At 51.5% G+C, this 14147-nt stretch overlaps 1 protein-coding gene across 1 annotated transcript in view; it reads right to left on the minus strand.

Moving 5' to 3' along the window:
- Positions 1-14147, minus strand: part of FRMD4B (FERM domain containing 4B) — a 174335-nt gene that overhangs the window by 118179 nt on the left and 42009 nt on the right. The window contains exon 2 of the mRNA XM_008154153.3: positions 712-777. Coding sequence (XP_008152375.2) covers positions 712-777 — 66 coding nt within the window. The remainder of the gene's footprint in view (positions 1-711; positions 778-14147) is intronic.

The following is a 14147-nucleotide window of genomic DNA, read 5'->3' on the forward strand; positions in this document are numbered from 1 at the left end:
TGTCTACTCTGGTGAAACTATTGTTGGCTGTACTATTTTCATTCTAATTGAAACCTATGCATGGCGGGCCAGGGACAGGCCCAGAAGGGAGAGAAATATATATAGGCTTGGTCAAAGGAAGGAATTCTAGCCCGAGCTGTAGGTGTGGCTCTCAGCAGGGACTGCCAACGTTTTTAAGACTCTTGGTCCAAAGTGTTGGGTAGATAAAGAGAGAAGCATCCACAATTAATATGTCATCACTCACAAAAGCCTGCATATTTCACCAAGAGATTTCATTCTCATCTGTAATTTAGGTTGATTTTAACCATGATTCTGTGAGGGAGCCTGGCAACCTTAATGCCAGTTCACCGTTTATGAAGCTGTGTATTTACATTGGACAAGGTCATGCGCCAGGGAAGTGGCAGGATGCATAACCCTTTTCCAGGGAAGCATTGTGTTATCCAATTTACCAACAAGAGATTCACAGAAGCAAAGTCACTTGCCCCGGCTCCACAGCTACTGAGCGTCAAGGCTGCGACTGGAACCCACGTATCTGAATATATGTCACCAACTTCCAGTCACATACAAACCAGGTCTTCTGGCTTCAAAGCTCCTTTTCCTCTGCAATCAACCCTGCATCACGGGCTTTGAGCACAGATGCACAGCCAGCCTGACACAGGCCACGTGCTCACAGGGGGCCCAGATGTGCTGTCCCGGGCGGGCAACACCTACCTGCACCAGCAGCTCCAGCCGCCGGTCGTCCAGGAGGTGCACCTGGCAGTGCCTGCCCTCTGTCATCTGTGGGGAGGAGACAGCAGAGTGGTCAGTCGGGGCTGGCAGGAAAGCCCTGGAGCTCGAGTCATCACTGACTTCACACGTGATGTGCTCAGCCCAACAATGGCTTCCCTTGAGGAAAGCACAGGCGTGGTCACACACAGATTTATTACATGGCATTAGCACTTGGATTTTTAAAAATTTAAATGTTTTTCGCTCTTTGATTTAAAAGAAGAAAAGAATGAAAAACAGAGATGACTCAATATACTGAAAAAATAATACCTATACATGCACACAAGATTTTATTATGAAAAGTAGGTTTCCTTCCCAGAGGAAACTACTATATTTTTATTTAAATCAGTATTTTATTTTTCAAATGAAAATGGCTTACTCATTGGTGTGCTTTAATACATATAATACATGCGTAGTTATAAGAAGAAAAACATGATTCTAAAGTTCAAATGGAAACCTTCCATTTTTAAAACGTCTGCGCCCCTTTTTAAGTCTACCGCTGCTATAATTAAGAACAGGTAAGATACACAGTTCAGAACTGTTGGATGTATAAATTTCCAGTTATATTTAATTTTTATCACTTATAATTGCAATTCGGGGAAACCCTCTTTGTGAAATAGTTAACCAATGCACAGAGTGCAAAGATTCCCCTTGACTCGCTCCTGCTTCCCGTCACCGGACCTGCCAGCGGGAGGACATGCCCAGGTACATATTTTTTTAAAATTCATATGAAATGTTTTTCTTTAATATGACATATGACATATTATTCTGAAAATGAAGCAAAACCTCATAGTATTTGTGTTTGTATGTGTGCAGCCATCCAGAAATTTTATACAAATATATATATATATGTATATATAAATATATATGTATATGACTCTGTAGGTGTATGGGTCTGTGGTGTGTGTGTGTGTGTATTTTCCCATTTTCAATTCAAATACCATTTCTTGCAGGTCTTTCCAATGTCAACACACATAGACCAAGCTCATTCTTTTTTCTTTTTTAAATAAATCTTTATTGTTCAGATTATTACAGTTGTTCCTCTTTTTTCCCCTCATAGCTCCCCTCCACCCGGTTCCCATCCCATCCTCTGCCTTTACCCTCCCCCCCACTGTCCTCATCCATAGGTGTACGATTTTTGTCCAGTCTCTTCCTGCACCCCCAGAATTGTCAGTCCACTCCCTTTCTATGCCCCTGATTCTATTATATTCACCACTTTATTCTGTTCATCAGATTTTTTATTCATGTGATTTTTAGATTCACTTGTTGATAGATATGTATTTGTTGTTAATAATTTTTATCTTTACCTTTTTCTTCTTCTTCTTTCTCTTCTTAAAGAATACCCTTCAGCATTTCATATAATACTGGTTTGGTGGTGATGAACTCCTTTAGCTTTTTCTTATCTGTGAAGCTCTTTATCTGACCTTCAATTCTAAATGATAGCTTTGTGGTGTAGAGTAATCTTGGTTGTAGGTTCTTGCTATTCATCACTTCGAATATTTCTTGCCACTCCAGTCTGGCCTGCATAGTTTCTGTTGAGAAATCAGCTGACAATTGTATGGGTACTCCCTTGTGTAACTAATTGTTTTTCTCTTGCTGTTTTAAGATTCTCTCTTTGTCTTTTGCTCTTGGCATTTTAATTTGATGTGTCTTGGTGTGGTCCTCTTTGGATTCCTTTTGTTTGAGGTTCTCTGTGCTTCCTGGACTTGTAAGTCTATTTCTTTCACCAGGTAGCGGAAGTTTTCTGTCATTATTTCTTCAAACAGGTTTTCAATATCTTGCTCTCTCTCTTCTTCTGGCACCCCCATAATTCTGATGTTGGTTCGCTTGAAGTTGTCCCAGAGGCTCCTTACACTATCTTCATATTTTTGGATTCTTTTTTCTTTTTGCTTTTCCAGTTGGGTGTTTTTTGCTTCTTCATATTTCAAATCTTTGACTTGATTCTTGAGATCCTCTAGTCTGCTGTTAGATCTCTGTATATTATTCTTTATTTCAGTGAGTGTATGCTTAATTTCTAGCTTGTCCTTTTTCATATCCTTGAGGGTCTCACTAAATTTATCGGTGGTTTCTAGAAAATTCTTGAAAAATATTATAACCGTGGTTTTGAACTCTATATCCAGTAGTTTGATTTCCTCCATTTCTGTCATTTGTGACCTGTTTCTTTGTCTCAGCATTTTGTCTGCTTCCCTGTGTTGATAGAGTGGCTTTGTGTGCTAGGTGTCCTATAGGGCCCAGTGGCTCAGTCTCCCCAGTTACCTGAGGTGGACACTCTTGGTGTATCTCTTTGTGGGCTGTGTGCACAGTCTTGTTGTAGTTAAGCCTTGACTGTTGTTGGTATCACTGGGAGTAATTGGCCTCCAGGCCAATTGGCTGTGAGAATCAGCTGTGTCTATGATGGGAGAACTTCTGTGCTAGAGACACCCTTATGGGGCAAGACTTGCTTCAGTGGGGCTTTGGTGCTCACTGAGTCTGCCCCCTGAGTGTGTCCCTCATGGATCTGAGGAGTTGTAATCTGGATGGTCCCACTCTGACCACTGGGTACACTGGCTCTTGGATCTCTAAGGAGGTGCTAATTTAGCCTCTGCCTGAGGCCACCCAGCAGAAGCTACAGAGAGATCTGCAGGTTCCTCTTCTTTGTTTGGGGTTTGGAGGTGCCCAGATGAGGCCCAGCTGTGAAGCAATGCAAGCTGCTGTGGGGCCTTGGCCCTTCTTTTGGATGTTCTGGGTCTCTCTGGACCCAGCTGCAGTTTGTTAGGTAATTTTAGATTGCAAAGGGCCAGGCCTTTCATATGCAAAAGCCTCTGCACACAGATTGGGTGGGGCTGGGTCTCAGGGAATCAACAGGGCGGAGCAAACAGCAATGGCTGACCTTCAGCCCTGCCTTAAGAGGCCCCAGGGTCTCAGTGTCCCTTGGTAATCGGTGCAAGCACCTCTGAGAGAAAGCCGCCCTCGAGTTCTGCCCGATGCCAGACAGTCCAGTTTCTCCCCGTATGAGTCTGGGTCCCCAGAGTCTCGCCTGGAACTGGAGTTCAGAGCAGTCAGGAGCTTGTGTCTCCCTCCCGATTGAAAAAGACAACCATGTAGTTTGTTGCCAGCCCTTTCCCCGTGCCACGCACGTGCACACATGCACACAACTCCGTACCTCTGCACTTTACTTCCGCACCTCCTCTGAGTCTCAGTGTGCTTTTCTCTTCCCTTCTAGTTGTAGAATTTCCACTCAGCCAGCCTCCCTGTGGTTCTGGATGATGTCCGTTTTGTCTTTTAGTTGTGGTTTTGAAGTGGTTGTGTGAGGCAGCAATTTCAGGTGTTTACCTATGCCACCATCTTGGTTTCTCCTAAGCTCATTCTTTTTAAAGGTCCTATAGTATCAGATATCGTGCGCACATACAGTAATTCCTGCTGAGAAACACGCTGTTCCCACATTTCCTTGTAACAAGGACGTCCAGTGAACTCTGCACATCCAGCTTTGCCCACGGGGGTGATTGCCGGGCCACTGGGGGAGAGCCTGGGCAGCATTTTGTACACACCCTGAGGTACACGTAACCTGGTTTAAAAGAAACCAGCTCCCATTCCTGAGCACCAGCTGTGTCCACAGCGTTCCTGGCGTTTCACGTCCCCTCTGAGCCGCAAGCGGTTACCCCTGGGATTGGTGCTATTTATCCCATTTCACACATGAGGACACGGAGGCTCCGCGTGGGATAAGCAAGCTGTCTCCAATGTGAACAGTGCCAATGGCTGCACTTGCGTTTTTGATTGAGCTCCGCCCCGAGTGGGAAGGTAGCTCAGTTGCAGACCGTGGTGGCATCATGGAGGTGTGGCCCGCAGTGGCGACTGAAGGCTTGCTGGGAGGTGACCGCGCCGGCCCAGACTGTGTCCTGCACTCTACAAAGCCAAGGCCAAACACACACGTTTGGTGGCAAGGGGAAAGGGAACAAATCTTGGCCCCAGGCACTAAGCTGTGCACTGCATATACATCACCTCCTAAAGCTCCACAAAAGTCTATGCTATGGCAACATCCCATTTTACGGATAAGGAAACTGAGGTTAAGGTAATTTATTCAAAGTTACCTAGACAAGAAAAGAGCCAAGTCAAGATTTACATTAAAGTCACCTTCTTTTCTACTTTAGCATGGGAGGAAATAAATATGTCAGTCATTTTATTTCTTTTGTAAAACCCACATACGGAAACCAAATTCATGACCTATAGAAAGATGTAATGAAATAAAACTCAAAAGATCAACTCACACAGTATGAATCCATTAAGGAATATGTCAAAATATTTCACACTGCTCTGCTGTTGCATAATCCAAATGAAGTTATGCCTTAATTTTACAAAAACATCTTTTTCCTTTCCACTTTGCTTTGGACCTCCCTCAGGCTGGCCACTGCCTTTTTGTCAACACATAAACTTACCCTACAGAACTGAATGTAGAAAAGGGAAATGAAGTGCCAAAAACATGCATAAAAATCATTTCAGTTCCAGGGAAAAATGCTTCAACTAGCAGTAAAGTGTAGAATGCATAGTAGAAAGAATCTGAAGGCATCTCCTAACTGCCGCTCATTTTCGATCCTGGGAAGCTGAGGAGGGGACCTGCCCAGCCACACAGCCGGTTAACAGGGGCCTGGGATTAACACGCAGGACTCTGCCCTCGAGGCCAGAGTGCGGGTGCTGTGCCAGGTTCCTCAGCTAATAAATAACACCTCTCATCCGAACCACTTCTGCCCAACAGGTTGGCTTTTAAAAATAAAACAACAATAACAAAAACTCCCTGTATCTACAAAAAAGAGAACACCCAACTGGGCATTTCTTATTTATTAAAAAACCTAAGTCCCACTGACGTTTCATCTTCCAATTTCAGCATTTGTTAAGCTATTCATGGATCATTGCCATGACTATACCCATAAATACAGAATCACTTTAAAAACAACAGAAAGAGCACCTAGTTTCCTGGAGCACACCAGTATTCAGTAAACGGCAGGTCAGTGACTATTTAATGCTGGGAGGTGAATACCTCCATCACTTTATTGTGCAGTTGAAGACACTGAGGCACGGACAGGCGGGACTTGCTCAGGGCCGCCGGCTGCTGGGAGGCGGACCCGGGATTCCAGCCGCGGACCGGGCCCGGTGTGACTCCCCGTTCTCCGTTGTAACTATCGCCCAGGGAAGACACGGAATCCACTGCCTCTCACATTCTACCCGATGAACCGCACACTTTGCTTTCTTTACAAAAAGGCAGTTTTATAATCCCACTTGGGGAGGAACGAGTCCACAAGCCTTCTCACGGCCGCTGCCCGCTGCCCGGGAGGAGGAGCCCGCCCGCCCGCAGCTCCTCCCGCCCCGCGCAGGCCGCCCGCTCCCTAAGGGCCCGGGGCGTCTCTCCCCCGACACTCCTTCCCTGGGGGGGGGGGGGGGGTTCCCAGGAATCCCTTTCAACCCCCCCCCCCAGGCACCATCGGAAGCTTCAGATTGACCCCGACCCGGTGCCGCAGTGCCCGGTGCGGAATCCGGTAAAACAGGGTCTTTGGAGTTTCCGCGGGCCCCTCCCCGACTCAGGCCCTGCCTGACCCTGCCCGACCCAGGAGCGGGCCCAGCTCGGCCTCCGCACAGGGCGCCCCAGCACCCCGACCGCAGCACAGGGCGCCCCAGCACCCCGACCGCAGCACAGGGCGCCCCAGCACCCCGACCGCAGCACAGGGCGCCCCAGCACCGCGGAGGGCCCGTCCCTCTGGGCAGCGCGGAGGAGGAAGGCGAGGAGGGAAGGGAGACCGGGCCCCAGCTGGAGCGCCCCGATGTGCACGGAGCCCACCGGGGTTCGGTCTGCCTCCACGCCCGCCGGCCCCTGACTAGGGGAGGAGAGCGGACCCGACCCCAAGGAGGCCGAGGCCGCAGCACAGGGCGCGGGGTGTGGGGTGTGTGTGTGTGTGGTGTGGGGTGTGTGGGGGTGCGCAGTGCGGGTCCCTCAGCAGCGGCGGGAAGGCCCGGAGAAGACCAGCGCCCGGGTCCGCCCTGCGGGTCTGCGGACACGGAGTCTGCGGAGGAAGCAGCAGCTGCCCGCCCCGTTCCCCTCTGACCTTTCTGAAAACAGCGTTTTGTGAGGGCCCGCCTCAAAAATATGGTCCCTCTGGGTTTTTGTGGGTTTCCCCATCCAGAGCCTTCCCCCCCCCCCCCCCGCCTGCACGTGTGCGCACTCAGCTCCCCAGGCCCCAGGCGCCCCGCCTCCGCCAGGCCCGGTGTGACCTCTAAACGCAGAGCCTCCCTTCACACTCACCCCGCCGCGTGCCGCACAGAGGGCTTCTCCCTCCCGACGATGTCCGCACCCCCGGGTCCCCTCCCCGGCGCCCCCCATCTCATCGCCAACCCCTCTGCCTCGCCGCACGCAGCCTCCTCTTCCTCCCCCGAAGCCTGTTCCCACTTGAGACTTTGTGCCCGCTGTTCCCCCCGCTGCACGCTGTTCCCCCCCCCACCCCCCCCGCCCTGCCCCGCGCGCCTCCCCCGGTTTGCACGCCGGCCCGGGTCATCGGGTGACTGGGCGCTTTGGCCGCTCTCAGGCCTGAAATCACGGTCACCATCTCCACAGAGGCCGTCCCTCCTCCAGTGAAGTGGAGCCTGCCATGCCGCTCCCGGTCCCTATGGCTAGTACTTCCCTCCTGCTTTCTGTTCACCCTCCTCGACCTTCACCATCAGAAGTGAATCCATGGGGGAGACCTTGGTTCATTTGCTGTATCCTCAGGGCCTAGACCAGTGGTCGGCAAACTCATTAGTCAGCAGAGCCAAATATCAACAGTACAACGATTGAAATTTCTTTGGAGAGCCACATTTTTTAAACTTAAACTTCTTCTAACGCCACTTCTTCAAAATAGACTCACCCAGGCCATGGTATTTTGTGGAAGAGCCACACTCAGGGGGCCAAAGAGCCGCATGTGGCTCGCGAGCCGCAGTTTGCCTACCACTGGCCTAGACCATGCCCACCATGTGGGGAGAACATGGTTAATACATGTCTGCTGAGTGGAGGAACCCTTAATGATTCAGAGCCGACACACGATGATGAAATGTATAGGCACCATGTCAAGGGACGAGGTGCCACAGCACCGGCCCAGCCTGGTGCAGGCAGACTTACACGTGCACAGCGGCTCCCCCCCTCCCCCACCCCAGGACAAGGTGCCCTGTGTCAGGTGAGCTGCTCCGGGGAAGGCGTGTATCTAGGACGGTCTGACTGACTTTGGGATCTATTGAGCGGACGGAGTTTTATATTTCTCCCAAATGATGTCAACTCCAGCCGAACAAGGCCCCTTTATGTCACCTCTGGGTGTTGACTGAATATGAGCCGCTGACACTGCGCTGAGAGAATGGCCTGGACTGACACTGTCTCCAAGCCCAGTCGGAAGGGATGTCCCCTCGGGCTTCAAGGGCGCCTCCCTCGAAGGTGCAGCTGTGGGAGCAGCTTTCTGTGTCATGAACCTTCTCCTGCTCCTATTGCGCACGTGCTGATGCCCCACAGCCCTAAGGCCTTCCCCCGTGCAGCATCCTCCTTCATGAGCATCCTCCTTCATGAGCATCCTCCTTCATGAGCATCCTCCTTCGTGCTGCTGAGCCTGGGCGGTAAGAGTAATTCCTAGCTGATGGCTAACTGAGGGTCCCGAGGCCATGACCCAAAGGATCTCCAACTCTGACGCATCTCTGACCCAGAGGCTCTCTGGACTCTGACACATCTCTGACCCAGAGGCTCTCCGGACTCTGACACATTTCTGACCCAGAGGCTCTCTGGACTCTGACACATCTCTGAAAGGCGCACTGGGAGTGGAGGAGGAAAGAGAGACCAGAGAGAGGAAGAAAGGGAAGGGGCAGAAGAAAGGAAGGAAGAAGGGGAAGTGGGCAGGAGCCACGGGCGTGGTAAAGAAGGGAGCCGGTGTGGCCAGGCGGTGGGGCCTTGTCCCATGCACTGGAAGGTGCAGGTTTGATTCCTACTCAGGGCATAGGCCCAGGTTGCAGGTTCAATCCCTGGTCAGTGTACATGCAAGAAGCAACCAATGTTTCTCTCGCTCTCCCTCTCTCTCTCTAAAAAAAAAATCAATAAAAAGTTAAAAAAAATCTTATTTATAAAAAAATTTTAAGAAATCCTATATAACAAAACCCTAATATGCAAATTGACCAAATGGCAGAACGACTGGTTGCTATGACGCTCACTGACCACCGGGGGCAGACGCTCAATGCAGGAGCTGCCCCCTGGTGGTCAGTGTGCCCCACAGGGGAAGCCCCCCTCAGCCAGAAGCCCTGAGCTGGGCTCATGGCTGGCGAGCACAGCGGTGGTGGTGGGAGCCTCTCCCGTCTCTACAGCAGTCAGACATCCCCGAGGGCTCCCAATGGGCACAGGCCAGGCTGAGGGACCACCCCCCAAGTGCACAAATTTCGACCACTGGGCCTCTAGTCTTATTTATAAAAAAAAAAATAATAATAATAAGGGGAGAGTTCAGTTTAGCAAAGACAAAGTTAACTACCAGCCCAAGGAAGAACGTGAATGAGCAATGGCAGCTGGCCTTGAGCTGGCCACTGAAGTTCATCCAAAACAACCATGCGAAGTGGATTCCAATGTTAGCTCCATTGTGTGGATGAGGGAACGGAGGCTCAGAGAAGGTTCACGACAGACCCCGCCCCAAGGTCCCAGCGAGGAAGCTGCGGGTCAGGATGCAGCGAGCACAGGGCCCACGCTGCTCCCCGCTCCTCCCCACTGCTCCCCACTGCGCTGCCTTCCTCCCCCACAGCCCCCCTGGGATGGGCTCTGTGCACTCAGTCCCAGCGCTGAGGGGCTTCACGCACTTGACTGCCAAGGCAGCGCTGCTCTGGAAAAGCTGGATCTGGATTCCCCAAACCACAGTTGCCTGTCTCTGGAAGCAGGACCAGAGGGGAAGCACGGCCTCCGTGGGGCCACGCCGGCCACCGCCTGCCGCCCGGATGAGATTCGGCACCTCCCGAAGGGGCGTCTGCTGCTGTGGGTGTTCTTTGAGCCTCAGGATGGAATTCAGCCCCACCTGCGGGCTGCTGCCCTGTCACGCTGGGTGAACACTTCCCACACAGGACGGCGCTGGCAGGGATGTGGCCACAGCAGTCGTGGCTTAGGGAGTCCTCCAGCCACAGCGCAGGATTCAGCGTGAAAGCCTGCATCACGGCGCATCCATCCGCTCAGCCAGCATTCACCGAGCACTCCTAAGCGCGAGCTCCCTTCTGGGTGCCGGTAAGGAACCGCACAGGGGAGCAGGGCCACTCGCTGGAGCTTGTCGGCGCGCAGGTTCCAGCTGTGGCAGCACGGACGCTGTGGCCGGAGAGCTGTCTCCCGGGGCTGCCTGCGCAGGCAGAGGTGCAGCACCCCCGGCCCCAGCCAGCAGACGCCAGGAGCCCCCCACCTGCTGCCTCCTGTGACAACCACGCATGTCTCCAGCCAACTATCTTCTGGGGAGAAGACCATCCCTGGTTGGGAACAAGTGCTCCAGAGGCAGAAGGAAGAAAAGGAACGATTAACAATGAAATATTTTCAGATAACAGTAAGGGCTTGAAATAGCTCAACTGGCAATGGAATTAAGTTCTTTTTTTTTTTTTTAATGCTCACCTGAGGACATACATGTCCATTGGTTTTTATTTTTATTTTTTTAGAGAGAGGGGAAGAGAGACAGAGAGAAGGATATATAGTGAGAGAAACATCTATCAGTTGTCTCCCGTATGTGGCCCAATAGGGGACTGAAGCCACAACCTAGGCATATGCCCTGACTGGGAATTGAACCCACAATTTAAAAAAAAAAAAATGTTTTTATTGATTTCAGAGAGGAAGGGAAAGGGAGAGAGAGAGAGAGAGAGAAACATCAACGATGAAAGAGAATCATCGATGGGCTGCCTCCTGCACACCCCTACTGGGAATGGAGCCCTCAACCCTGGCATGTGCCCTGACCAGCGAACCGGGACCTTGTGGCTCATGGGTTGACGCTCAAGCACTGAGCCACACCAGCCTGGGTGGAATTAATTTCTTAGTATTTCAAAATTCACTGCTCCCCCAGGAAACGGGAGAAATGAGTAAGTCGATGGAGAGAACTTCCGTGGAACCCCTGCTCTTACCAAGCGCCTCCAGCGGAGCCGGGAGCATGGTCCCAAGTCTGCGCAGTAGCTCTCGCTGCAGAGGCTGGGCTCGGAGAGCAGCGAGGCCGCCACACTTCTGCAGCTCCCGCCACAACTGGGAGCAGTCGGCCAGCTGTGGCAGCGCCTCCCTGGGGAGGGTATTCTCACAGAAGACAACCCTGATCAGTGTCAGCCTGATCGCCTAAGGCTGGCGCCAAGAAAGGCCGGTTTCAAAGAAAGAAAGAAACAAACAAACAAACAAAACAACGCTGTCCGCCTGGAGTTGAGGGCCATCAGGAGGTGTCCCTGAGGAGCGCACAGGATTTAGAACCGGGGCCTTGGTTTATGCCCCAGCTCTGCCATTGGACTCAGTTTCTGCCTCTGTGAACTGGGAATGAGAAGAATCAATCTCAGTTAGCTTTGTTTGTCTCTTGTACTAATGAGGGTTGAACCTAAAATCCACCCCAAAGGCCCAGATGCTACTCCTGTCACCAGCAGGATGGCCCCCCCCCGCCCCCCGTGCCTGCGGGGCAGAGTCTGGTGCGGGCTGTGCTGGGGCCTGATGGGCACCATCCGCTCTCCCCAGGGCAGAGCGTCCTCTTGTTACTGGGGTGACTGGTGAGCTGTTGACTGCTATTCTGTTAACTATCAGCAGTTATTCTGAGTTGGATAAATGGTTCTATTTCTAGGAAAAAGTTCTTCTGGATGAACATGAGGTCAACCGGTCGTACTCAAATTCAAAGTCAACCTACCAGTTAGAAGCAAGGGTGAGTGCACAGCTGCGTGCATGTACTTAATGCCACCGAACTGTACCTTTAAAATGGTCAGCCTGGTGCGTTCTATGTTACGTGTATTTTAATACCTAACAAAAAGCAAGGGTAATGAAATATATTTAGGTGCATATTTTATTTTGAAAGATCCTCACAACTTTAGATATTTGAAAGTGTGTTTATGGTCTGGCTGGTGTGGCTCAGTGATTAAGTGTCGACCCATGAACCAGGGGGTTAACTCCATTTTAATCTCTCAGTGGTAAATCAACAGGCTCACTCAAAACCCCCCTTTTCAGCTGCCATATGCCCGGAGCCGGGGCTCCTGCATACTCATTCCTTGCTGACTGTGCCAGCAACAGGACCTGGGCATGGCGTGTGCCGCCTGCCCGGGGGCCCTGTGCTCTGAGATGCGTTTTATCCGGTGAGTTCTACAGCCCCCGAAGGAAACGGTCTGCCCTTCATTTCACACAGAAGCAGCTGAGACCCCCGAGGCTGAGAAGAACTTGCCGGAGGTTCCTAGCTGGTAAGGGGCTGAGCCAAGTTCAGCAAGGAGTTCCCCAGGGCCAAGGGGAATGGGTGCCCAGTCTTCACGGAGGAGCTGGGGCAGGGCAGCTTCTCTACCCACAGCTGCACTTCCCGCCAGGACCCTGGGCAGGCCCCGGGGAGGCTGCCCATGTCTATTTCCAGAGAATCACGAGGACGCCTCTGCTGTCCCTTCCCGGGAGGAGCATCCTCCTCTCCGGCCAGTGTCAGGCTGTATTTTTAGTTGTCACGGTACAGTATCCGTGAGTCACAGCAGCAAAGGGCACGCAGGCCCGGGACCGCGCGCAGGAAAAGCCGCAGAGTGGCACCGGCAGAGCCAGGAGCACGGCCGCGGCTGGGGGTGGCGGGTGCGGCTCAGGCCGGCCAGAAATGAAGTTTCCTGGGCGTTTTGTAAAAGATGGAAATTTGGCTTCGGTGATCATGCAAGTAGCAGACACCGTGTGGTTTGGAAACTTTCTGCTTTGCCAGCTGCCAGTTCTCTCTTTTCCGGGAAAATCAGCCTGCGGGAGGAGCAAAAGCGCTGCGTCTTCCAAAGTTAGACGTGCGAACCCGCCCAGCGAGGGCGGAGGGGTTAAACGTAAGCCGAGGCTTGTGCGGAGCTGGCGGTCCGGGACTGTTTGTTCACCTGGAGTTCTGGGCTGAACGTAACCTCCTCAGAGCAGCAAATCACAGCTATTACCCTGGGAACCTCAAAACGGACACAAACTAATTCGGAAACGCACCCGAACTTTACAGGAATTTCCGCGTGCACGCTCACGGTCAGGGTTTTCGTTTCCTTTTTCGTCAGCCCTGCTAGAGTGTCCCTGCCTCCTTTCAAAGTCTCTTTGTTCTCTGGGGTCCTTACCCAGATGGAGGCTGAAATAAGCCCTAAGAGACTTTATAACGAATACACGCTGATTGTGTTGGGTCCAGAGCCCTCACATGTGGTTGGTGGAACTGTCCTATTTGAGTAGGGGATTTAGAACAACCTGACCACACTTTGAAAACAGAAACGTCCAACTTATTTGGGACAATATAGAAAAAGGCTTAATCATTCCCTCTCACTCCCCTCGACACAGACGCTTCCAGAGACTCACGAGGACCCTCTGCTGTCCCTTCCCGGGAGAACACCCTCCTCTCCAGCCAGTGCTCAGGCTGCGTGTTAGACGTCACGGTTCAGTATCATTGAGTCACAGCAGCAAAGGGCACGCAGGCCCCGGACCGCGCACAGGAAAAGGGGCAGAGCCAGGAGCAATCTCTGACCTTTGCTTTTAATGTAATTTATTTCACTCAGGTTCACATACAATCTAGGGAAGGAAAATTGTTGCCACCTAGTGCATGTTGTGTTTTCAAATGAGATTCAGTCTTTTTTTGAAGCTCACACAGTATCAAGGATGAAAACAAAACTGAAAGGTCACAGGTCAGGGAGGCAAAAGAAGCCTGAAAACCTTTCTGGGGGAGCACCAGGGAACAGTGAGGGACAAAGAATCCCTCCAGAGAGAACGGTGACGTGGAGCCTTCTCGCCGCCCATTCTCAAGCACAACCAATATTGAAAATTAAACTATATGAACCTACAACGAAATAAATTACATTAAAAGCAAAGGTCATAGATGCTCACAACTCGTCTGTGTTTTACATTTCCCTGTTTCTTTGCTCTTGAGCGGATTCGTGTCCACGGAATCTTTATGGTAGCCAGCTCAGTGATGGTAACTGGTAACATGAATTGTAACTGGTAACATGAATTTGGTCAAGGTGAGAGTATTTACACCACGGACATTGGCAAATGCTATTCCCCAGAGAGCTGGCTGTGAAACACGGAGCAGCCCGCACTGGAGAAGTTCAAAGGCAGAAGGAGGCCTGGGGAGAGTGCCTGCTCAGAGCATGTCAGGGCGTGGAGGCCGCTGAGAGACCACGTGGCACAGAGGAAGGAACGAGGCTGCGATTTCAGACAGATCTGTGTCCAGAGCCCAGCACACCTAACTTTCCCA

This window comes from Eptesicus fuscus, chromosome 18, assembly GCF_027574615.1.
Source record: "Eptesicus fuscus isolate TK198812 chromosome 18, DD_ASM_mEF_20220401, whole genome shotgun sequence".
Classification (NCBI taxonomy): domain Eukaryota; kingdom Metazoa; phylum Chordata; class Mammalia; order Chiroptera; family Vespertilionidae; genus Eptesicus; species Eptesicus fuscus.